The sequence below is a fragment of the Elephas maximus genome, chromosome 12 (assembly GCF_024166365.1).
Source record: "Elephas maximus indicus isolate mEleMax1 chromosome 12, mEleMax1 primary haplotype, whole genome shotgun sequence".
Taxonomy (NCBI): Eukaryota; Metazoa; Chordata; class Mammalia; order Proboscidea; family Elephantidae; genus Elephas; species Elephas maximus.
The window spans coordinates 53,555,841-53,582,273 of NC_064830.1; the positions used below are offsets into that span (position 1 = coordinate 53,555,841).

The following is a 26,433-nucleotide window of genomic DNA, read 5'->3' on the forward strand; positions in this document are numbered from 1 at the left end:
GTGAAAGCTGGACAGTGAATAAGGAAGACCGAAGAAGAATTGACGCCTTTGAATTGTGGTGTTGGCAAAGAATATTGAACATACCATGGACTGCCAAAAGAACGAACAAACCTGTCTTAGAAGAAGTACAACCAGAATGCTCCTTAGAAGCAGGGATGGTGAGACTGCGTCTTACATACTTTGGACATGTTGTCAGGAGGGATCAGTCCCTGGAGGAGGACATCATGCTTGGTAGAGTACAGGGTCAGTGGAAAAGAGGTATACCCTCAACGAGGTGGATTGACACAGTGGCTGGGATAATGAGCTCAAGCATAGCAACGATTGTAAGGATGGTGCAGGATCAGGCAGTGTTTCCTTCTGTTGTGCATAGGGTCGCTATGAGTCAGAACCAACTTGATGGCACCTAACAACAACAACAATTTAATTTGAAATCTAAATTGCCATAAAGATAAAATAGGCAGTAAAAATTAGTTAAAAGGATTTATAGCAACTTTCTCTCAGGGTTACAACCTACCTTTGAATAAGAATTTAATAATATTTTTCAAGCAGGACCCTGGTCTTTTAGTTTTCAAATGAAATCTTAGCTGGTACCCTGACGTTTAAAATATAAAAATGTAGCAGCTTTGGTTGTAGCGAACCTTGGGAGTCCTGCTTACTTCACTTCCCATGTTTTTGCTAGTTGCTGTTGAGTTGATTGCGACTCATGGCAACCCTGCAAGTTGCAGAGTAGAACTGATCTGTAGGATGTTCTCGGCTATACTCTTAACAGAAGCAGATCTCCAGGCCTTTTCTTTTGTGGTACTGCTGGGTGGGTTTGAACTGCCAACGCTTAGGTTAGCAGTGGAGTGCAAACCTTTTGTATCACCTAGGGACCTTGACTTCCTATAATGAGTCTAAAACAGCAAACAAGCTAGAAGAAAAAACCTTGACTCATATGAATCATCTCACATTAAGTATATCTTAATATTTTAAAAACTTTAACATAGAAATTAAGTATTAAAATGAAATGGATGACTACATCCTTTTTTTTTAATTTTTTTATTGTACTTTCGATTAAAGTTTACACAGCAAACTAGTTTCTCATTAAACAGTTAGTACACATATTGTTTTATGACATTAGTTAGCAACCCCACGACATGTCAACACTCCCTTCTTGACCCTGGATTCCCTACTACCAGCTTTCCTATCCCCTCCTGCCTTCTAGTCCTTGCCCCTGGGCTGTTGTGCCCCTTTGGTCTCATTTTGTTTTGTGGGCCTCTCTAATCTTTGGCTAAAGAGTGAACCTCAGGAGTGATTTCATTACTGAGCTAAAAGGGTGTCTGGGGGCCATACTCTCAGGGTTTCTCCAGTCTCTGTCAGACCAGTAAGTCTGGTCTTTTTTCGTGAGTTAGAATTTTGTTCTGCATTTTTCTCTAGCTCTGTCCAGGATCCTCTATTGTGATCCCTGTCAGAGCACTCGGTGGTAGCTGGGCATCATCTAGCTGTACTGGGCTCAGCCTGGTGGAGGCCATGGTAGGTGTGGTCCATTAGTCCTTTGGACTTATTTTTCCCTTGTATCTTTAGTTTTCTTCATTCTTCATTGCTCCCGAAGCAATGGGTGAGACCAGTGGAGTATCTTAGATAGCCACTCACAAGTTTTTAAGACCCTAGATGCTATTCACCAAAGTAGAATGTAGACCATTTTCTTTATAAACTATATTATGCCAGTTGAGGTAGATGTTCACTGAGACCATGGTCCCCAGAGCCCTCAGCCCAGCAATCTGGTCCCTCGGAGAGTTTCAGTGTGTTTGGTAGCTTCCATGACCTTGTCTTATACCTGTGTTGGCTTCCCCAGTATTGTGTACTGTCTTACCCTTCACCAAAGTTACCACTTACCTACTGTCTATTTAGTTTTTTGCCATCCCCATCCCTCTCCTCCCTCATAACCATCAAAAATTATTTCTTTTTGTGTGGAAACCTTTTCATGAGTTTTTACAGTAGTGGTCTCATACAGCATTTGTGCTTTTATGATTGACTTATTTCACTCAGCATAATGCCCTCCGGATTCATCCATGTTATGAGATGCTTCACAGATTGATCTTCGATCTTCATTGTTGCATATACTCCATTGTGTGTATGTGCCATAGTTTATCTATTCACCTGTTGATGGGCATCTAGGTTGCTTCCACCTTTTTGCTATTGTGAACAATGCTGCAGTGAACATGGGCGTGCATAGGTCTATTCATGTGACGACTCTGACTTCTCTAGGATCTATTCCTAGAAGTGGGATTGGTGGATCCAGTGGTATTTCTATTTCTAGCTTTCTAAGTAAGCGCCATATTGTTTTCTAAAATGGTTGTATCATTTTGCATTCCCACCAGCAGTGCATACGAGTTCTATCTCCCGCAGCTTCTCCAACACGTGTTATTTCCTGTTTTTTTGATTCGTGCCAGTAATGTCAGTATGAGATGGTATCTCATTGTGGTTTTGATTTGCATTTCTCTAATGGCTAGTGATCTTGAGCTTTTCCTCATGTGTCTGTTGGCAGCTTTAATGTCTTCTTTGTGAAGTGTCTATTTCCTTTGCCCATTTTTTAATTGGTTTATTTGTAATTTTTAGACAATCCCAGTTATTTCGCCTATCTTCTGGAGTTTGTGTTGACTGCACCCTTTTTATGGGTAACAATAAGGCATAGTGGATAGAACACTGAGCTAAGAGTTACACTATCTAAAATTGTGTTTCATTTCTACATCTAACTAGCTATATGACCTTAAACATATCCCTTAATCTATCTCAGTGTTATTAAAACCAAAAAATCAAACCCATTGCTGTCAAGTCAGTTCCGACTCACAGTGACCCTACAGGACAGAGTAGAATTGCCCCATCGGGTTTCTAAGGAGCGGCTGGTGGATTTGAACTGCCAGCCTTTTGGGTAGCAGCCAAGCTCTTAACCAGTACGCCACCAGGGCGCTCCCTAAGTGTTATTACACCTGTAAAATGGAGTTAATATCTACCCTCATGATTTCTCAGGGTGTTTTCAGGATTAAATGATTCAATATATGTGTAAGTATTTTTGTCAATTACTCTATAAAGTATTAAAATAGATTGGTTAGGAATGAGCTATATAATAGAGCCAGGTACCCTGGGTTGTCAGTAAGGTGGTTCACACTGTGGATAAGTTGCATCTCTGGTGCTCTTCCCTATCCTTCTCCCACATACCTAAAGAATGTCTGCTCCTTCTAGGTCCTCTTCTGAAGTGTGTTTTGAATGCATGGCCTACAGTTAACACTAAATTCTTACAATGCATTTTGGTCATGTGACTGTCATCTTACAGATGATACATCCATCCCAGGGAGAGTTTAACTGCGTTCAGCCTCAAAAAGTACATAAGCCTTGAAAACAGGCTTAGAAATCAACAGTCTTGTTTTAGGATTTCACAATTACTGTGTTTTTAGATTAAGGATTCTTTAATGAATCAAGTGTTATATACTATTCTTTGGCTAAATTAAAATACGTTTTTTGTTTGTTTTTTAGGGTCACCTTTCTGAAGGATTGGTTACTAAATGGTACAGATCTCCACGTCTTTTACTTTCACCTAATAATTATACTAAAGCCATTGACATGTGGGCTGCAGGCTGCATCTTCGCTGAAATGCTGACCGGTAAAACCCTCTTTGCAGGTTAGAAATTTAAAAATATATTATGTGGGAAAAAAATTAAGTTGTCCCAAAGAGGCATAATTTTGCACGTGTCTATGAAGCAAGATCTGTATAAGATTTAAAACAATGTATTGTAGTCTGGAATATTAAAATGAAAATATCGCATTTTACTATTTAAAAAGTTTATAAAACTTAATCAGATATTTACTGATTTGGTCATTTAATTTAGTCACAAGTCTAGTTTTTTTTTTTATATGGCATCTTATTTCATAAACATAATTTCCTGTTTTGTGGATCCGTAATACTTGTTGGTAATCTGTGTTAAACAAGTTGATAATCTGTGTTAAACAATACCTGGGTTGTATGGTGTTGTCAGTGTTAGTCACTTCCTGTGAAATTTTTTATTGTTGAGAACCCATTCTCTTGGCCATCTATCACTCCTGGGTGGATGCTCAAACTTCCATATCCTGTCATCTCACTGCTGTGATCTTTCAGAAACAACCAAACAAGTAATTTTTTTCTGGGTTTGGTGCTGTGAAGGAGTCTTAAGGAATTGTGAAAGAGTAAGCTTAACCAAGATGGGAAGAGATGAAGCAAAGTACGAGTTTGTGTAAAACTATTTAGTTTAGACTGTAAGAGCCATAAGCTTAGAGAGGAAATATCAGTGATGGCTAGAATGGAAGGCATAATGGAGTCAAAAGAACTTCCACTACATAGGAATAGTGAAGAATTTTGATACAGGGAAAAGGAGAAAAAGTGGTATTTATCTAAAGGTACCATATAAATAAAAGCATGATCCTGGTGTATCTATGAAATGAGTGAGAAAAGTTTGATGAAAGCAAGGTTAATATTAAAGATACTTACGGCTAGCTAAGATGAAGCCAGAATGGTAATTCTGAGAAAGTAGGCAGAGGAGTCTCCATTTGAAAAACTAGGAAATAGTGGGGTACCGAAGAATTGTGGGAGTCCCTGGGTGGTGCAAATGGCTAACGTGCTCAACTCCTAACCAAAAGTTTGGAGGTTTAAATCAGCCCAGAGGCACCTTAGAAGAAATGCGTGGCGATCCACTTCCAAAAAATCAGCCTTTGGAAGTCCTATGGAGCACAGTTCAGTTCTCCTCTGACACACTTTGGGTTGCCATTAATCAGAGTTGACTTGATGGTAACTGGTGTTGGGAGATTTTTGAGTTAGGGAAGTGACTTGATGGTGATTTAGGACCTTTCTTCTCTTTTGACATGACTTTCTTTTCTCTCTGACCAGTTTTCAGAGTGGCCTTCTCATCAACACAACCCAGATTGTGTTAAGAGCAAAAGCAAGGGAGTGGGGCAGTCTGTGTACAAAAGAAAGATTAATAAAAGAAAGGTACATAGAGGAGAGCATTGATGAAGAAAAGGCAGTGTGCATAAATGCCCTTAAACATTTTTTTAATGTCGATACTTGTTACACTGTCCAGCTTACGTAACATTAACCAATCCTTACAATATTTTCTCTGTACTTCTTGGAAATTTCTTTCATGATATGTGATAGTGATAGGGTTTCAATTTAGAAAGTTATGAGAAAATACCAGTGATTCCTGGAAACTAAATGGTTAAGTTGACTGAATTTTTCCTAGGAACAATATTGTGATTAGAAGTTACATTCATATTCTCATCCCTTTTGGCATATATAAAATAATTATTATTTGTTGCTGCATATTACCCTAAAACTTAGTGACTTAAACAGCACATATTTATTATCTCACAGTTTCTGTGGGTTAGGAATTTGGGAGTGGCTTAGCTACATGGTTTTATTTTACCTCAGGTTCTCTCAGCCCTAAAATGTTGGGTACGGCTGCAGTCATTTGAAGGCTTGATTGGAACTGGAAGATCCACTTCTAAGATAGCTGACTTACATGACCATTAGCCAGAGGCCTCAGTTCCTCACCACGTGGGCCTTTCCATAGGACTGCTTGAGTGTTTTCTCAGTATGGTAGCTGGCTTCCCCCCTCCAAAATGAGTGATAAGCAAAGAGAAAACCAAAAGACCCTTTTTTAAAAACAGTTTTTTTGAGATATGATTCATGTGCCATGTACTTCACCCATTTAAAATGAATTTAACAGTTCAGTATTTTTTAGTGTATTTACAGTGTTGTGCAGCAGTTACCACAATCTAATTTAAAACATTTTTGTCCCCTCAAAAGAAACCCTGGAGCCATTAGCAGTCACTTCACGTCCCATCTCCTCCTTCCGCCACCTTCTAGCAATAACTAATATACTTTGTAGCAATACTTAATATCCTGTCTCAGTAGATGTCTATTCTGGACATTTCATATAAATGAAATCATGCAGTATGTGGCCTTTTGTGATGTGCTTCTTTCACTTAGCATAATATTTTCAAGATTCATCCATGTTGTAGCATGTATCAGTACTTCATTCCTTTTTATGGCCAAATATTCTACTGTATGGATATACCACATTTTGTTTATCCATTAGTCAGTTGATGGACATTTGAGTTGTTTCCAATTTTTAGCTATTCTGAATAATGCTTCTGTGAACATTTGTGTACAAGTTTTGTGTGAACATGTTTTCAGTTCCCTTGTGTATGTATACTTAGGAGTGGAATTGCTGGGTCATATGGTAACTCTAGTTTAACTTTTTGGAAAAAATGCCACACAGTTATCCCAAGCACTCCTTTCCCACCAATGAAGGTTCCAGTTTCTGCAGATTTTCCTCAACACTTACTATTGTCTGTCTTTTTGAGTATAGCCATCCAAGCATGTGTGAAGTGGTATCTTTTGTGGGTTTGATTTCCATTTCTCTAATGACTAATGGTGTTGAGCATCTTTTCATATATTTATTGGCCATCTGTATATCTTCTCTGGAGAAATGTATATCCAGATATGTTGCCCATTTTTTAAATTGGATTATATTTGTCTTAAATATAGAATTATTAGAGTTCTTTATATATTCTGCATGCAAATCCATTATCAGATATATGATCTGCAAATATTTTATTCCGTTCTGTGGGTTGTCATTTTATTTTTTTTAGGTTATACTTGTTTTCATTTTTACTATCATTCATTGTTGTTGCTGTGAGCTGCCGTTGAGTCGGCCCCCTACTCATAGCAACTGTGTGTGTGACAGAGAAGAACTGCTCTATAGGGTCTTCTTGGCTATAATCTTTACAGGAGCAGATCACCAGGCCTTTTGTTTTGTGGAGCCACAGGGTGGGTTTGAACAGCCAGCCTTTAGGTTAACAGCCAATTGCAAACCACTTGTTCCACCCAGGCTCCTCTCCTTTTTGCTTAATGAGCAACATCACGATAAACAGAGAAAAGATTGAAGTTGTCAAGGATTTCATTCTACTTGGATCCATAATCAACAGCCATGGAAGCAGCAGTCAAGAAATCAAAAGACTCATTGCATTGGGTAAATCTGCTGCAAAGGACCTCTTTAAAGTGTTGAAAAGCAAAGATGTCACCTTGAAGACTAAGGTGCGGCTGACCCAAGCCATGGTATTTTCAGTCGCACCATATGCATGTGAAAGCTGGACAATGAATAAGGAAGACTGAAGAAGAACTGATGCCTTTGAATTGTGGTGTTGGCGAAGAATATTGAATATACCATGGACTGCCAAAAGAACGAACAAATCTGTCTTAGAAGTAGTACAGCCAGAATGCTCCTTAGAAGCAAGGATGGCGAGACTGCATCTTACATACTTTGGACATGTTGTCAGGAGGGATCAGTCCCTGGAGAAAGACATCATGCTTGGTAGAGTACAGGGTCAGCAGAAAAGAAGACCCTCAATGAGGTGGACTGACTGACACAGTGGCTACAAGAATGAGCTCAAGCATAACAACGATTGTAAGGATGGCTCAGGACCAGGCAGTGTTTCCTTCTGTTGTGCATAGGGTCGCTATGAGTCGGAATCGACTCAACGGTGCCTAACAAGAACAACAACATGGTGTCTTTTGAAACATGAAAAAGTTTTTAATTCTGATGAAGTACATTTTATCTGCTTCTTTTGTCAGTTTTACTTTTAGTGTCATATTTAAGAAACCGTTGCTTAACCCTAGGTCATTGATGTTTACTCCTGTGTTTTCTTCTAAGAGTTTTATAGTTTTAGCTTTTACATTTCGGTCTATGACCCATTTTGTGTTAATTTTTTGTATGGTATGAGGTGGAGGCCCAGCATTAGTCTTTTTCATGTGGATATCCAAATAAAATTGTGTTGCCACCCTTGTCAATGGATGCAAAATATCTTTTTATGAACTAATCTCAGAAGTGACACTGCCACTCAGCTTTTTTCTCTGCATTAGAAATGAGTCATTAAGTACACCTCACACTCCAGGGGAAAGGAATTTCATTCCACCTTTTGAAGCGAGGAGTCTCAAAGAATTTGTGGACATATTTTAAAGCTACCACAATAATGGATAACATATCAGGAAAACAAAGAGAACAAATTTGAAGTCTGTGTAATTTAAATCATTAAGTGATGGCTCCAAGTCATATAAAATGGGGCCAGAATCCATTTGGCATATTCAGACATTGTTCAAGTATAGCAGTAGAAAGAATCATTAAAAAAAAAAAACTCTAAGGTAGCATAATTTTGATCTTAAATCCATGTAAACTTTAGTTAATTAGTAAGAATTGTTTTTGAAATGCTTGAAAGATCCAGGTTATAGTTCTCTTCTTGCTGCTAGATGCTTTATTGGTAAATTGGTAAGCCTTTCGATAAAAATGGCATGAAGGAAGATCTAAGTGTTTAATTAGGCCTCAAGAGGGTATGGCAATAAAAGTCAGGGATTCAGCCTTTGTTGGAAATCTGTATTTTTAACTTACAGGAAGTGTCCTAGACTTAGTTTTCCAGTGCATTTCTGTTGTGCATCTAGCATGTTACTCTGTCAGTGCTCCCATCCAAGCACAGCCCTTCCACCTGTGCAGGAGATGCCTTCTTCTCTCCCCTACTCCAGGCTTTTGATCCAGCACTTTTTTTCTTCTCCTAGATCTTCATTTTACCCCCTCTACTGGATTATTGTTTTTTATTTTTTTAGCTTTATTGTGCTTTAGGTGAAAGCTTACAGCTCAAGTTAATTTTTCATTAAAAAAATTATACTGTTTTGTGACATAAGTTGCGATCCCCACAATGTGACATCACACTCCCCGTTTCCATCCTGGGTTCCCTGTGTCCATGCATCCAGCTTTCCTGTCCCTTCCTGCCTTGTTGTCCTGCTTTTGGGCGGGAGTTGCCCATTTGGTCTCATATATTTGAACTAGAAAGCACATTCCTCACGTGTGTTATTGTTTGTTTTATAAGCCTATGTACGTCTGACAAGTGGGCTTCAGGAGTGGTTTCAGTTCTGAGTTAACAGCGTGTTCGGAGGCCATAGTCTCAGCAGTACCTCCAGTCTCTGTCAGACCAGTAAGTCTGGTCTTTTTTCATTACTTTGAATTGTGTTCTACATTTTTCTCCCGCTGTGTGTCCAGGACTCTGTTGTGTTCCTTTACAGAGCAGTTGGTGGTGGTAGCTGGGCGCCATCTAGTTCTTCTACTGGATTATTTTTATCAGTATTTGAACATGCTATAAATTTTTCAGTCCTACAAAACACAGTATCTCTCTCCTGATGCCACATCTTCCTCAACTAGTGCTACATTTTTCTGCTCCCCATTTAAAGTAAAACTCCTCAAAAGATATGTGCACAAAAAGAAACAATCTTTGATGGTTACAGGAGAGGGGAGGGGTGGGGATGGAAAAGCACTAAATAGAGAATAGATAAGTAGTAACTTTGATGAAGGGTAAGACAGTACATAATACTGGGGAAGCCAGCACAGCTTGTACAAGGTAAGGTCATGGAAGCTCCATAGATACATCCAAACTCCCTGAGGGACCAAATTGCTAGGCTGAGGGCTGCGGGGACCATGGTCCTAGGAAACATCTAGCTTAATTGGCATAACATAGTTTATAAAGAAAACTAAAGATACAAAGGAAAGATTAGTCCAAAGGACTAATTGACCACATCTACCATGGTCTTCACCAGGGTGAGTCCAGTACAGCTAGATGGTGCCTGGCTGCCACCACTGACTCTCTGACAGGGATCACAATAGAGGGTCCTGGACAGAGCTGGATAAGAACGTAGAACAGAATTCGAGCTCAAAAAAAGACTAGACTTGCTGGCCTGACAGAGACTGGAGAAACCCTGAGAGTATCACCCCCAGACACCCTTTTAGCGGTAATAAAGTCACTCCTGAGGCTCACTGTTCGGCCAAAGATTGGACAGGCGCATAAAACAAAACAAGACTGAAGGGGCACACCAGCCCAGGGACAAGGACTGGAAGGCAGGAGGGGACAGGAAAGCTGGTAATAGGGGACCCAAGGTTGAGAAGGGAGAGTATTGACATGTCGTGGGGTTGTTAACCAGTGTCATAAAACAATATGTTTACTGTTTAATGAGAAACTAGTTTGTCATCTAAAGTACAATTTAAAGAAAAAAAGGTGCATTCTTGCTTGTCTTTAATTCCTGTTCTTCCATTCTTTCTTGACCTCTCTCCAGTTGGGCTTTTGCCCTCCACCATACCACCAAAACTGCTCTTGCCAAGTTCACCAATGATAATTCGCAGTCCTCATCTTAAGCTATCTCCAGCATTTGTCACAATTCATCTTTGCCTCTTTTTGAAACGCTGTTTCATCTATCTTCTAGCACACCACTTTCTCAATTCTTTTCCTTTCTCAATGGCTCCTCCTTTCAGTCTTCTTTGCCAAGTCTTCCCTTTCTCCTTGTCCTCAATTTTAGGATATCCCAGGTTCAATCCTTGGACTCTTTTCTAGCCACGCTTATTTCCTGGGTGATCTCATTCTCTTTCATTATTTCAAGTAACATTTATATCTTTATGAGACCAGTGAGTCTAGTTCTTTTGTGTGTGTGTGTGTGTGTGTGTTAGAATTTTGTTCTACATTTTTCTCCAGCTCTGCCTGGGACCCTCTATTTTGGTGACAGCTGGGCAACATCTAATTCTAGACTCAGTCTGGCGGAGGCTGTGGTAATTGTGGTAGTGTTCCAAATCATACCTTCAGCCCTGGCCTCTCTGAATTTCAGATTCATTAACTCCTACATAATATCTCCACTGGAATATCTAATGGACATCTCAAATTTAACTGAACTCCTGATGTTTCTTTCTCACACTTTCTCTTTCTGCTGTACTCCTTATCTTGGTAAACCAGCAGCTGCATTTTTTAGTTGCTTAGGCCAAAATGTTGGCTGTAAGCTGTTTCCTTCAAAATATGTCTAGGATCTTAACTGCTTGCTATAATCTTCACTACTACCACCCTGGTACAGTCAACCATCATGTATTTCCTGGTCTAATACAGGACTTTCTAACTGGCCTTCCTACTTCCGTATTTGCCTTCTCTGTTCTGGTTACCACATAGCAACCAGAGTGTTCCTCAGATCATGTCATGGCTCAGCACTCTCTGGTGGCTTCCCATCAAACTCAGGGCAAAGCAAACTGATCTCATCTCCCATTACTTTCACCCCTTCTTACTCCTCAGCCACTCTACTTGAGCTACACTTGGCTACTTGTTCCTTGGACACACCAAGCCCACTCTCTCCTCTGAGCCTTTGCGTCTGTTTTGCCACCTTCCTGAAATTTTCTTCTTCCATATGAATGCATGGTGTGTACCTCACTTTCTTTAGGTGTTGTCTTCATTTTTAGCTTCTCAGTGAGGCCTTCCTATGTCATCCTATATAAATTAACAACCCTATCCCCAACCCCAGCACTCTCTTTCTTAGCTTACTCTGTTTTTTCATACACTTTGATATTATTTTTTATGCTTTAGATGAAGGTTTACAGAGCAAATTAGTTTCTCATTAAACAGTACACATATTGTTCTATGACATTGGTTGCCAACTCCACAACATGTCAACATTCTCCCCTTCTTGACGCTGGGTTCCCCATTACCAGCCTTCCTGTCCCCACCTGCCTTCTCCTCCTTGCCCCTGAGCTGGTGTGCCCATTTAGTCTCATTTTGTTTTATGGGCCTGTCTAATCTTTGGCTGAAGGGTGAACCTCAGGAGTGACTTCATTACTGATCTGAAAGGGTATCCAGGGGCCATACTCTTGGGCTTTCTCCAGTCTTTGTCAGATCAGCAAGTCTAGCTTTTTTTTCTGTGAGTTTTTCTATATTTTTCTCCAGGTCTGTCTGGAACCCTCTATTTTGGTGGCAGCTGGGCACCATCTAGTTCTGAACTCAGTCTGGTGGAAGTTGTAATTGTGGTAGTTGTGGACCATTAGTCTTTTGGACTAACTTTTCCCTGTGTCTTTGGTTTTCTTTATTTTCCCTTGCTCCAGACAGGGTGGGACCAGTGGAGTATCTTAGATGGTCATGCAAAAACTTTTAAGACTCCAGATACTACTCACCAAAGTAGGATGTAGAACATTTTCTTTGTAAGCTATTAATGTGAGTTGAGCTAGATGTTCCCCTGAGACCATGGTCCCCAGTCCTCAGCCCAGTAATTTGGTCCCACAGGGAGTTTGGATATGTCTATGGAGCTTCCATGACCTTGCCTTGGTCAAGTTGTGTTGTCTTCTCCATTACTGTTGGCTTCCCCATTATTGTTTACTGTCTTACGCTTCACCAAAGTCAGCTTACTCTATTTTTCTTCATAGCATTTGTCACCATTTGCCAAGCTGTGTGTTTACACAGTTATTATCTGTCTTCCTTCACTAGATTGTAAGCTCCATGAGATCAGGAACTTGTTCTTATTTGTTTCAAGTGCTCACAGTTGATGATCAAGAAAAATTTGAATGTTAAATGAATTTCTAGAAATTAGCGGAAAAGCAAACAACCTTTTTTGTTGCCCATTTAGCCTGAAGTTTTGCCTCTTTATTTAATAGTGGGTCTTGAATTAGAAATGCTAACTGAGCCTAACACATAATTATAAAAGCTCCAATTTCACAAATCTAGTCGTTTTATTGATGATGAGATAAAGTCCTAGAGATGTTAAGTATTTGCCCCAATGTTATAGCCAGTTAATTAGTGGTGTAGTTGAAACTAGAATCCAAGACTCTTAAATCTCAATTCACTGTTCTTTTCACTACTTTCTGGTACTTTAATGTGAGGCCAAACTTCCAAGAGTTGATTTCTGTGTGGAAACAAAGCAGCTAAAAGTAAACATTAGTGAGCAGGAATAGAAATAGAAATGTGTTTTAGCAGATTGGTGATATTGATACCTGCTGATGAGTGATTCAGCTAAAGCCATTTCCCCCAGTGGTTAGGTCATTGCACTATTTTAGTTTCCCATAGTTTCAGTATGTTTACAGCCAGATAAGCAAACATTGAGGAATGTTTGTATTTATGTTGTATTTGGTGTTTTTAATCTCACTCAGGTGCACATGAACTTGAACAGATGCAGCTGATTTTAGAATCTATACCTGTTGTACATGAGGAAGATCGTCAGGAGCTTCTCAGCGTAATTCCAGTTTACATTAGAAATGACATGACTGAGCCGCACAAACCTTTAACTCAGCTGCTTCCAGGAATTAGTCGAGAAGGTATTGTGACTCAAGAGTAACTAGTGCGCTAATGTGTGTGTGTGTTTGGGGGAACTTCAGCCTTTTATCCTTATGTATGCTGCTTTCTCCCAGATAGTCTTTAGATACTTAAGATGCACCTAAAACTTGAGTTCTCACTTCCCCTTTCTTGACCTATATTTAGTCTGGGATCTGTCTATCTGTTCTTCTGAGTAATTTTCCAGATTCCAGAAGTGTACCTGTTCTTTCTCATTCTAATCCCATATACTCTTCCAGTTTATACCTCTGATTACCTACCACAGGTGAGCATATTGAAGCACTGGCTCTCACTAAGGTAGAATGGGGTTCTTTGAGGGTTATATGATAAGTAAGTATGGGTATTAATGTGATTTAGATGTGAAAAAGAAAATTGGGTCAGGGGAAAGCAAAGGCTTCAGGGCAAGGAAGAGTTAGAGGGAAGAGCAAAACACAAACAAAAATAATGTGTATGACTGTGCATTAGTCCATATAAGCAAAACAGATTACATAACAGATTGCGGATTGTTGTATTAGGGAGTATTAGGTGCCAAATGAGAGAATTTGTGCAAACTTGAAAGTAGTAGGAACTTGGAGAGAGTCAAAACTTCATTTTGATATGTCACTCAAAATGGAGTGATCTATCTTTGTGTCCTAAATCTTTAAAATTATATTAAGATACATCAAGGCAAGAGTTAGAGTTCTTATCAATCAAAAAAATTATGAATGTATAGTTTCTTAAACATCTTAAACACACACACGCACACAAACACATATGCATATATATTTTAAATCATTATATATGGTTAAGGTTAGTCATATTAAAGTGTTTTAAAGTAGGAAGTCCCAGTCTAGGTGGGCAGTGCTAGGTGGGAAGTGCTTAGGTGTTTCTTCATATGCGTGGTTTTAACATAGTTTAGAGACAAAGTGGGATTTTCTTCATCATATCTTAATATGCTTAGTTTTACATTTATCTAGAACATAGTTAAAATTTTATCCAGTACACCTCTAGCTATACCAAAACATACACTATCAAGGTGATGGATGCCCTAATGCTTGGGTGGAAGGTTTTAGATTGGGTGGTAGGTGTTGCTGGGCTCCCACCTATTATGTACAGGGTACAGATAGAGAGTTAAGTCTCTACCTAGGAAGAAGCAGAGGATACCAGTATTGAAACTGTGAAGCCTGAGAGGGTGGATATCATCAAGATAGGGTGCAGTATCATGGTGTCTGATATATCTTACTTTCAAATCTTTCAGCAAAATGATACAGATAACGCAAATATGGCAGAATGTTCAAAAGCATGCATCTCCTGAGAACAAAGACATTTTCACATAACCACAATGCCATTATCATATATAAAGAAATTAAAATTCTCTGTTTTCATTTAATATCTCATCTTATTGAGTTTCTCTGTCCCCAGAATGTTTTATTCATAGTTTTTTCCCCAGGTTAGGCTTCAGTCAAGGATCATATATTAAAATTAGTTGTTATGTCTCTAAACTCTCTCAATCTAGAACAGATCCCTCCTACTCCTACCCCCTTCTTCCCCTCCCCCCCCCCCCCCCTTTTTTTTTCGACATTGAGTTTTCAAAGAGACCAGTCTCATAGATTGTCTCACAGCCTGGATATGATTTTTCCCTTGTGGTGGTAATTTGTTCCTTTCTTCCGTATGTTTTCTATCAATGGTAAGTTGGGTCTACAGACTTTTCAAAAAATACTTAGATTCAACTATTTTAACACGAATATTTCCTAGGTACATGTACGAGTGCAAAGCAATAGGAGTCTGTGTGTCTCAAATTCACTGGGTGTTGGGAGCTCACCCTGGTTAGTTTCTTGGCCACCTCTTCCTCTTCCCACCTGCTGCCCCACAGTTCCAAAGGCTAGGAATTTTATAGAGTATTTTCTTCTTGTATTAAAAAAAAAAAAAACTTTTTTTTTTTATAGTTGGGTATATATCCCTGTATATCCCCCTTCCCTCTGAGAATGGTAGTCATCCTGGGTCAACTATCCATAACACTGTACTTTAACATAGCCACTGAGCTAATCAAGACTGTCTCTTCTGCAGGAGAACCAAGGCAGCTTGATGGTACTGTGAAATGACTTCTGGATTAGGGTAATGTAGTAGAGAGGAGCAGGAAAGAATATGAGGGAGCATAGGAAGGAACCTTGGCCCTGGCCACAGAAGGACATGAAGAAAAATGAGCCTGAGGTTTCTTCTCTTTAGTCTTTGTTGGACTGATTTGAGGATTGAATGAGATAATGTATATAAAAGTGCTTTGTAAAATGTAAACTACAAAAATGTCAGCTGTTGTTCATATTGATGAGTGATTGGGAATTGAGAGCAAGGTCTTTCTAGAATACTGGTTAATTTTATAGAAAGGCTATCTTTCCCTTTGAGATAGGTAAGAATCTAAGGATAAGATGTCTGAGAGATCATAGTGAAGAGATAGGAACTGAGATAAATGTGAAGTGGGCTTATCTGTTGAGAATGATAGATTAGATTGATAACATGAAGAGATTGGTGTGGAACATTGCCAAGCAGTAGTAGGAAAGGCCCAATTGAAATTCTACAGCATGAGTTTGTAGTAAGTCAGATCTGAGTGGTTTTGCATCTAGCTTTCCTCAGTGCTGTACGTATGGCCAGGGAGCAGAGAAAGTAGATGGTGGAGCGGAACCAGGCATGGGGATTGTTGTAAGTCATAAGGCACAGGCGTGTGCAGGTAGCATAAGGGCGGCTGTCATGTTAGCGACAGTGTGGTTCAGGCTGGGTCAGGAGCTTAGGAATGCCTAACGGACTCAATTCGTGGGAAGAATTGAGTGTGTGAGCACCCCACCAGAGCCCTAAAATGATCAACTGCAGTATGTGAACTCTGCTGGAGTGTGATTGATGTGAAGCAGAGATTAGTAGGACAGAGTCAACGGGGAGGGAGCAGGGTAATGGGAACGGACTTTTATTATTAAGTATTAGACAGTATGCTTTCTTTTCTTTTCCATCAGCTCTTTCCATAGATGTAGTCAGTTTGATTTCTGTGTGTTCCATCTGGTGAGGTCCATGTGTATAGTTGCCGTTTATGTTGGTAAAAGCAGGTATTTGCAACGAAGAAGTCGTTGGTCTTACAAAATTCTATCATTTGATCTCTGGCATTGTTTCTGTCACCAAGGCCATATTTTCCAGCTACTGACCCTTCTTCATTTCCAACTTTTGCATTCCAATCGCCAGTAATTATCAATGCATCTTGATTGCATATTTGATCAATTTCAGACTGCAGCAGCTAATAAAAATCTTCTATTTCCTCCTCGGAATATACCCTAGAGATACAAGTGCCTTCACACAAACAGATATATGCACACCCATGTTTATTGCAGCTCTGTTTACAATAGCAAAAAGCTGGAAGCAACCAAGATGTCCGTCAACGGATGAATGGGTAAATAAATTGTGGTATATTCACACAATGGAATACTACGCATCGATAAAGAACAGTGACGAATCTCTGAAACATTTCATAACGTGGAGGAATCTGGAAGGCATTATCCTGAGCGAAATGAGTCAGTTGCAAAAGGACAAATATTGTATAAGACCACTATTATAAGATCTTGAGAAATAGTAAAAACGGAGAAGAACACATACTTTTGTGGGTACAAAGAGGGGAGGGAGGGAGAGGGCTTTTTATTGATCAATCTGTAGATAAGAACTGCTTTGGGTGAAGGGAAAGACAACACTCAATACAAGGAAGGTCAGCCTAATTGGACTGGACTAAAAGCAAAGAGGTTTCCAGGATAAAATGAAAGCTTCAAAGGTCAGCGGAGCAGGGGCTGGGGTCTGGGGAACTTGGTTTGAGGGGACTTCTAAGTCAATGGGCAAAATAATTCTATTATGAAAACATTCTGCATCCCACTTTGAATTGTGGCACCTGGGGTCCTAAATGCCAACAAGCGGCCATCTAAGATACATCAATTGGTCTCAACCCACCTGGAGCAGAGGCAAAGGAAGAACACCAAGGTCACACGACAGCTAAGAACCCAAGAGACAGAAAGGGCCACATGAACCAGAGACCTACATTATCCTGAGACCAGAAGAACTAGTTGGTGCCCGGCCACAATCGATGTCTGCCCTGTCAGGGAACACAACAGACAACTCCTGAGGGAGCAGGAGACCAATGGGATACAGACCCCAAATTCTCATGAAAAGACCATACCTTAATGGTATGACTGCGACTAGAGGAATCCCAGAGACAATGCTCCCCAGAACTTCTGATGGCACAGGACAGGAACCATCCCCAAAGACAAATCATCAGGCATGAAAAGGACTGGTCAGTGTGGGGGAGAGAGATGCTGATGAAGAGTGAGCTAATTAAATCAGGTGGACACTAGAAAAAAAAAAAAAATCTTCTATTTCTTCGTCTTGGCCCTAGTGGTTGGTGCATAAATTTGAATAACAGTTGTATTAACTGGTCTTCCTTTTAGGCGTATGGATGTTATTCTACCACTGACAGCGTTGTACTTCAGGATAAATCTTGAAACGTTCTTTTTGATGATGAATGCAACACCATTCCTCTTCAAGTTGTCATTCCCAGCATAGTAGACTATGCATTGCAAATACCTTCTTTAACCAACATAAACAGTGACTATACACATAAAAAAAAAAAATTTTTTTTTTATACACACGGACCTCACCAGATGGAACACACAGAAATCAAATTGACTACATCTGTGAAAGAGACAATGGAAAAGCTCAATATCATCAGTCAGGACAAGGCCAGGGGCCAACTGTAGAACAGACCATCAACTGCTCATATGCAAGCTCAAGCTGAAACTGAAGAAAATCAGAGAAAATCCACAAGAGCCAAAATATGACCTTGAGTATATCCCACCTGAATTTAGAGACCATCTGAAGAATAGATTTGACAAATTGAACACTAGTGACTGAAGACCAGACGAGTGGTGGAATGACATCAAGGACATCATCCATGAAGAAAGCAAGAGGTCATTGAAAAGATAGCAAAGAAAGAAAAGACCAAGATAGATGTCAGAGGAGACTCTGAAACTTGCTCTCAAATGTCAAGCAGCTAAAGCAAAAGGAAGAATTGATGAAGTAAAAGAACTGAACAGAAGATTTCAAAGGGCAGCTCGAGAAGACAAAGTATTATAATGACATGTGCAAAGAGCTGGAGATGGAAAACCAAAAGGGAAGAACATGCTCGGTGTTTCTCAAGCTGAAAGAACTGAAGAAAAAATTCAAGCCACGAGTTGCAATAGTGAAGGATTCTGTGGGGGAAAATATTAATGGAGGAAGCAGCAAAAGAAGATGGAAGGAATACACAGAGTCATTATACCAAAAAGAATTAGTCAGTTTTCAACCATTTCAGGAGGTGGCATATGATCAGGAACTGATGGTACTGAAGGAAGAAGTCCAAGTTGCTCTGAAGGCATTGGCGAAAAAAAAAAGGCTCCAGGAATGGATGGAATATCAATTGAGATGTTTCAACAAACAGATGCAGCATTGGAGGTGCTCACTCGTTGGAGGTGCTCACTCGTTGGAGCTGCTCACTCGTTGGAGGTGCTCACTTGTCTATGTCAAGAAATATGGAAGACAGCTTCCTGGCCAGCTGACTGGAAGAGATCCACATTGATGCCTATTCCCAAGAAAGGTGATCCAACTGAATGGAAATTACAGAACAATATCATTAATATCACATGCAAGGAAAATTTTGCTGAAGATCATTCAAAAACGGCTGCAGCAGTATATCGACAGGGAACTGCCAGAAATTCAAGCCGGTTTCAGAAGAGGACGTGGGACCAGGGATATCATTGATGATGTCAGATGGACCCTGGCTGAAAGCAGAGAATACCAGAAGGATGTTTACCTGTGTTTTATTGACTATGCAAAGACATTCAACTCTGTGGATAACAAATTATGGACAAACGTGAAGAATGGGAGTTCCAGCACACTTCATTGTGCTCATGAGGAACCTTTACATAGGTCAAGAGGCAGTTGTTGGGACAGAACAAGGGGATACTGATTGGTTTAAAGTCAGGAAAGGTGTGCCTCAGGGTTGTATTCTTTCACCATACCTATTCAATCTGTATGCTGAACAAATAATATGAGAAGCTGGATTATATGAAGAAGAACGGGGCATCAGGATTGGAGAAAGACTCATTAACAACCCACATTATGCAGATGACACAACCTTGCTTGATGAAAGGGAAGAGGACTTGAAGCACTTACTAATGAAGATCCAAGACCACAGCCTTCAGTATGGATTACACCTCAACATAAAGAAAACAAAAATCCTCAGAACTGGACCAATGAGCAACATCATGATAAATGGAGAAAAGACTGAAGTTGTCAAGGATTTCATTTTACTTGGATCCACAATCAACAGCCATGGAAGCATCAGTCAAGAAAGCAAAAGACTCATTGCATTGGGTAAATCTGCTGCAAAGGACCTCTTTAAAGTGTTGAAGAGCAAAGATGTCACCTTGAAGACTAAGGTGCGGCTGACCGAAGCCATGGTATTTTCAATCTCATCATATGCATGTGAAGACTGGACAATAGGGAAGACCAAAGAAGAATTGATGCCTTTGAATTGTAGTGTTGGCAAAGAATATTGAATATACCATGGACTGCCAAAAGAATGAACAAATCTGTCTTGGAAGAAGCACAAACGGAATGCTCCTTAGAAGCAAGGATGGCGAGACTGCGTCTTACATACTTTGAACATGTTGTCAGGAGGGATCAGTCCTTGGAGAAGGAGATTATGCATGGCAAAGTACAGGGTCAGCGGAAAAGAGGAAGACCCTCAACGAGGTGGACTGACACAGTGGCTGCAACAATGAGCTCAAGCATAACGATGATTGTAAGGATGGCTCAGGACCGGGCAGTGTGTTTTGTTCTGTTGTGCATAGGGTCACTATGAGTTGGAACTGACTTGACAGCACCTAACAATAACAACAACAGACACTATGCTTTACATTTAATTTTTATACCTTAGTAGTTATATATTATCTCCATTTTATACATGAAGAAACTGAGGTTTAGCAAGATTAAGTAACCTGGTCAGGTGTACGTAGCTAGTAAATCAGTTAAGCTAATGAGTTGCAGAACTGGGATTACCCGTATCCGTTGCCATCGAGTTGATCCCAACTCATGGTGAACCCATGTGCTGCAGAGTAGAACTGTTCGGTAAGGTTTTCTTGGCTGCAGAAGACAAACCACCAACCTTTAAGTTAACAGCCGATTGCAAACTATTTGTACCACAACCATATGAAATTGCTGTTATTTGACTGTTTTAACTGACAAAAATGGCAGTTTCATATGGTTTACCTTAATAGGTTGATTCCAGAATCTCTTTTCTTTTGGTTATAACTTGCTATAATATTATGACCAAATTGGGGTACATTTAAAAATATTTACTGTGGTCTTTGAGTAAATGTGTTCTTAAAAATCTGTAAATCGGTTAAGTTCATTTTATTTCTCTGACAAAGCTTAAATTAACTTACTTTTTAATTGTGTAGTCCATCTTTTCCTTTATAGGTTGACGGACCTGTAGTACAATTCCTGTTGTATAGTATGAAGGAGTAAGGTAATCACTTACTTGGTCATTTGAGGAAATGAGACTGAAGTTTTCACGTTTTCTGAACATTAGCAATTTTTCTCAAAATATTCCTCCTTCCTTCTGCAGCACTGGATTTCCTGGAACAGATTTTGACATTTAGCCCCATGGATCGGCTAACAGCAGAAGAGGCACTCTCCCATCCTTACATGAGCATATATTCTTTTCCAACGGATGAACCGATTTCAAGTCATCCCTTTCATATTGAAGATGAAGTTGATGATATTTTGCTTATGGATGAAACTCATAGTCACATTTATAACTGGGAAAGGTAAATTGATCCTAAATTAGAAAAATATTATTTGTTAAAATTTTCAGTGAACCATAATGTAATCAGTTTTATTTTTGAACTATATATGATAAGACAGTACAGAAGTCTTAAAAGATTAGTAATGGTCTCTTTGGGTTTCTGTTAAACTTATTGTTAAGATCTTTGAATAGCCTTGATGTAACTGAAATTGTTGCTGGTTAGAATAAACATAATAGGAAAAGTTAAATGCTACTTTGAAACATTTTCAAAGTCATAAGGCATCTTTAGCTAATAAAAATTAAAAGTCTTTTAAATGCGAAGATTTGAAGGTTGGAAATCTGAAACATTTTAAAATATTGCTTTTATTAGTGTCATGAAAACTTAAGATGTTGGATGACAAAACTCAGTCTTATCCAATAAAGTGTCCCTATAGTGTTTTACTGTATCAGTTATGTCTTAGGATAGAAATTATTTTTGACCCATGGTATATGCCGTATTCAACTTGGGTTAATGACATAAAATGAATTTTGGAATGTTCGACATAGGTTCAGTATAAGGCACTTCTCTAGTCTGAACAGTATTAAACATCACAGTGGAAAACGTTGTAATTAAAGAATTTCTTTCCTTAGCCACCTTTTAGGATTTCTAAATTTTAGGGGAACTTTAGATTGAATTCTACTTTGAAGTAGGGTGGTAGCATATAACAGCGAATCAGCATTCTGTAAAGTCTTCAGGTGACTGAGTTGTGCAGCTGGGTTTAGGAATCACTAATGACAAGCTTAAAACTTTGTAAGATTTCACGTATTTCTGTGTTTAAAAAGATTATTTTTAATTAGTAATTAAAGAAGTAGTTAATATTGAAATCACTGTGTTTATTCATTGGTGCTTTTTACCCTCCTAAAAGGTTAAGATATTTTTAAGTATTTTTATACACCAGCCAGTGTAGACTTCCAGCCATTTATTTTTTCTCCACATGTCCATTTCTGCCATCTACATATACTTCTATCCCCATATACCCAAATGTTTTCCAACCTCTGTTTTCTAATAAATTTAGTTAAGTCATCTAATCTTTTTTCTGTTCCCTCCTCCCTACCCCCAACTATTTATTTTTGTGTCTCTCAACCTGCCCTGCTTGGACGTGGTGTGGTCAACGTGTTGTAATGTGTCAGCAAGAGAACACAACTTTCATTACCATAAATAGTGAAACCCATGAGAGCCAGAACTTGACAGGACTGTCGTGTTTTTGCCAGTCTCACAAGTTTTCTATCCTTGACAAAGTGCGATCTTACCACTTTCCTATCACTTGTTTTAGTGGAAACTATTCGAGTTTTCCTTCTCTGACAGGTTTCCACCTTACACAAGTTCCAGCTTTCACAGGTTTTACTGTATACATGGAGAGATTTTTTTTTCTATTCATGATGTTGAGCTCCAGAAAGGCTTCCTCTCTTGCCTGGACTGCCTGATTACCAATGGGGTGAAAATTTATAAGATGCCTGACTAAAGTTAGAGTTACACATTTTTTGGCAGTAAAGCGGTTTTCCCTGTGTGAAACTGTATTGGAATAGAACTGCAGATACATCAGCCACCCAGATATTTATCTGCAGCTATGTTTGAGGTGGATGAGGTAACAAAGCAGAGAAAAGTGAGAAATGATGGTTGATCCTATTTCAGAGTTCCTCATGAAATTACATACTTCATTGACAATTACCAAATATTGCCTTGTATTGCTTTATATAGTAACATGTCTTACATATTCAATAAGATAAGTTCCTGGAGAGCAGGGAACGCTTGTGGCTTACACTTGTATTAGCTCCTCCTAATCCTAGCAGGAAAACCCAGGGCTGTCGAGTCGATTCCGACTCATAGCGACCCTATATCAAAGGGCTGGCAGTTTGAATTTGCCAGGCGCTCCTTGGAAACTTTATGGGGCAGTTCTCTTCTGTCCTATAGGGTCGCTATGAGTCGGAATCAACTCGACGGCACTGGGTTTTTTGTTTGAATCCTAGCAGAGTGTTTCTCATAAAAGGTGCTCATGAATTTGATAATGAAATTATACACATGGATTAATACTAATGTATTAAATTTTTCAGGTACCATGATTGTCAGTTTTCAGACCACGATTGGCCTATACATAACAACTTTGATATCGATGAAGTTCAGCTTGATCCGAGAGCTCTGTCTGATGTCACTGATGAAGAAGAAGTACAGGTGGATCCTCGGAAATATTTGGATGGAGATTGTGAAAAGTATCTGGAGGATCCTGCTTTTGATACCAGTTACTCTACTGAGCCTTGTTGGCAGTACCCAGATCATCATGAAAACAAATATTGTGATCTGGAGTGTAGCCATACTTGTAACTACAAAACGAGGTCATCATCATATTTAGATAACTTAGTTTGGAGAGAGAGTGAAGTTAACCATTACTATGAACCCAAGCTTATTATAGATCTTTCCAATTGGAAAGAACAAAGCAAAGAAAAATCTGATAAGAGAGGCAAGTCAAAATGTGAAAGGAATGGCTTGGTTAAAGTCCAGATAGCACTAGAAGAAGCATCACAGCAACTGGCTGAAAAAGAAAGGGAGAAGAATCAGGGATTTGATTTTGATTCCTTTATTGCAGGCACTATTCAACTTAGTTCGCAACATGAGCCTACTGATGTTGTTGATAAATTAAATGACTTGAATAGCTCAGTGTCCCAACTAGAATTGAAAAGTTTGATATCAAAGTCAGTAAGCCGAGAAAAACAGGAAAAAGGAATGGCAAATTTGGCGCAGTTAGAAGCCTTGTACCAGTCTTCTTGGGATAGCCAGTTTGTGAGGGGAGGGGAGGACTGTTTTCTCATAAATCAGTTTTGTTGTGAGGTCAGGAAGGATGAACAAGTTGAGAAGGAAAACACTTACACTAGTTACTTGGACAAGTTCTTTAGCAGGAAAGAAGATGCTGAAATGCTGGAACCTGAGCCAGTAGAGGACGGGAAGCTTGGGGAGAGAGGGAGTGAGGAAGGATTTCTGAACAACAGTGGAGAGTTCCTTTTCAACAAGCAACTTGAATCCATAGGCATCCCACAGTTTCACAGTCCAGTCGGGTCACCACTGAAGTCAATACAGGCCACATTAACACCTTCTGCTATGAAATCTTCCCCTCAGATTCCTCATAAAACATACAGCAGCATTCTGAAACATCTGAACTAGAACACTCAGCAGACATTTCTTTTTGTATTCTTTATGAGATGTGCTTTGTCTTTTTTATTACTAGTATTTAAGTCATTTTTTACTTGAATCAGATGGTGTCATTTTAGTAAGGATTTCATTAGTTCTTGGTTTTTAAAATCCAGACTTATTTTCTACACGTGATATAGTTTTCATTTTAACTGGCATGTCGTTTGCACACAAAAATAAAGGATAGAACAAAATAACGCAATGCAAGAGGAGACAAAAGAAATGCACTAAGACAAGTAAAAACATTCTCTCATAGAACAATGATCTGTTTTACAGGAAACAAATCTTGCCTTGAAACTTACATACACAGTGAGACTATACATAATTGCATGAAAATATTTTCTTAAAACATTTTTCATTCATGAGTATTTTCAAGTTTTTCATACTGTACACATTTCTTAAAACACATGATACCAGCAGCAACTGAAAATGAATGCCGAATTTGGTACACATGTGTTATCTACCTCAAGGTAACAAAAGTATGTGGCAGAGCATATCCATCCTAGTGTTTCACGGTCTGCACCTCTGTTTAGCCAGCGCTTATTGCAGTAAACTGTTCTTCATAAGATTCACTCACTGTAAATGTTCTAGTATACATTCTTTATAAGAAAATGTTAATACATCACCTCTTATTTATTGTAGCAAATCAGTATATTTTCTGTATTATAGAAAGTTAACTTAGTTTTTGAAATCTATTTGCAAATACACTTTTTCCATTTGGCACTATGGTTTGTTGCCTACCTAGCTGAGTATATATAATGTCAGCTTATTCTAAGGCTGTCTACGTACTTAATTTACTTAAGTGTTCATTTTAAGTAAAGTGCTCACTGTGTATAGGAATTTGTATTTTGGAGGTGCTTGATCTATCTACAAAGAAAAATTAGGAATTTATTATAAAATGCTCCTAGAAGTCTTAATTGTGTTTATTTAAAAAAAAACAAAAAACAAAACTAATGTCAGACTTGTGTGCATGGAAGTAATTAAGGTACATCATTATTGTAGTTTAAAAGTTGTACATAAGACATACTTTGTTTTTACTGAATGATCTATTCCCCATCCCAAGGCAAGCATGAATAAAATTAGGTTAAATGTAGCATGTGGCATTCCAGTCTCTTAGAAATTTGTTTTCATCTATTTTATTTTATTGAATACTCTCTGTATCTTTGGTTATCCTGTTTGAAGAAAAAGGACAAATAAAATATGGTCAGCAAATACACCTCCAGCCTCACTACTTAGGTAATGAGAATTCTCTGCTAGAGTGAAAGCTATAGCAGAATCTTTCTCTAGTTCCACTTTTTTGGTTATATTGTAGCTATAGTTAAACTCTGCTAGTCAAAAAGGCTTAAAAGAAAAAGGTTCTTTGTATCCACACGAAAATCTCTTGGCTTGACTTACCTTCACACATTAAAATGGAATAAGGCTTTATTTAAAATAAATGTTTGCGAGAGTTGTGAACGATTTAGTCAGAACCCTTCTTTAAATGTATTTGCTCTACAGTACATTTTTCCTTAGCTCAAGAACCTATCCTTTCCAAATCTAAAACCGTCCTTCTCTTTACCTCACTTTTTTGTCTTCCATCCCTGCTTTTGTACAAAGCCAATTCTGTTCATGTCTCTGGACTTCTAACTTCTCAAGGAATTATTCATTGATTTCATCTGGATTCAAAAAACTTTTTAAAAATGCAGATATTTTCTGGGTGAACAAAACCTATCAGTCACATTTTATGATTTTAAACATGCTCAGGTTGCCTTAAAAAGGCAGGCTCTGGCGTGCAGTAATGAGAGAATTGATTTGTGGGGAGAGAGATACGGAAAAGAAATGAGGAAAGATTATTTGAATAAAGAGGGGAGGCATTTGAGAGCTGGGCAGGTTGCTGAGTGTGGGGATTTAAGTCTGATGAGCATCGGGCACATAGGAGGCCAGGGAATCAGATGGGCAGTGCAGGTACTTGGCTCTGTCACAACCCTTTTTGCTAACCTAAATTTGTTGTGAAAGTCCTGAATCCCTTGAAGAACTAAGATGCTTTGTTACCTGAGGCAGGCCTAGGACTATATTTTCTTACTGGGAAATTTGTTATCCATATTTATTGCTACCACTTGGGTAGTTTCATGGCTATCAGTAATGGTCTGACTTTTGTTACTGTAATTTAACTTTTTGAAGTCATCAAAAAAGGAAATAGAATGTAAATACT

The 26,433-nt window shown here is 38.9% G+C and overlaps 1 protein-coding gene across 2 annotated transcripts in view; it reads left to right on the forward strand.

Moving 5' to 3' along the window:
- Nucleotides 1-25,690, forward strand: part of MAPK6 (mitogen-activated protein kinase 6) — a 54,264-nt gene extending 28,574 nt beyond the window's left edge. For both annotated transcript variants that reach the window (XM_049902973.1, XM_049902972.1), the window contains exons 3-6: nt 3,514-3,658; nt 12,999-13,163; nt 20,843-21,044; nt 23,114-25,690. In XM_049902973.1, coding sequence (XP_049758930.1) covers nt 3,514-3,658; nt 12,999-13,163; nt 20,843-21,044; nt 23,114-24,215 — 1,614 coding nt within the window. In that variant the 3' untranslated portion in view covers nt 24,216-25,690. The remainder of the gene's footprint in view (nt 1-3,513; nt 3,659-12,998; nt 13,164-20,842; nt 21,045-23,113) is intronic.
- The last annotated feature ends 743 nt before the right edge of the window (nt 25,691-26,433 follow it).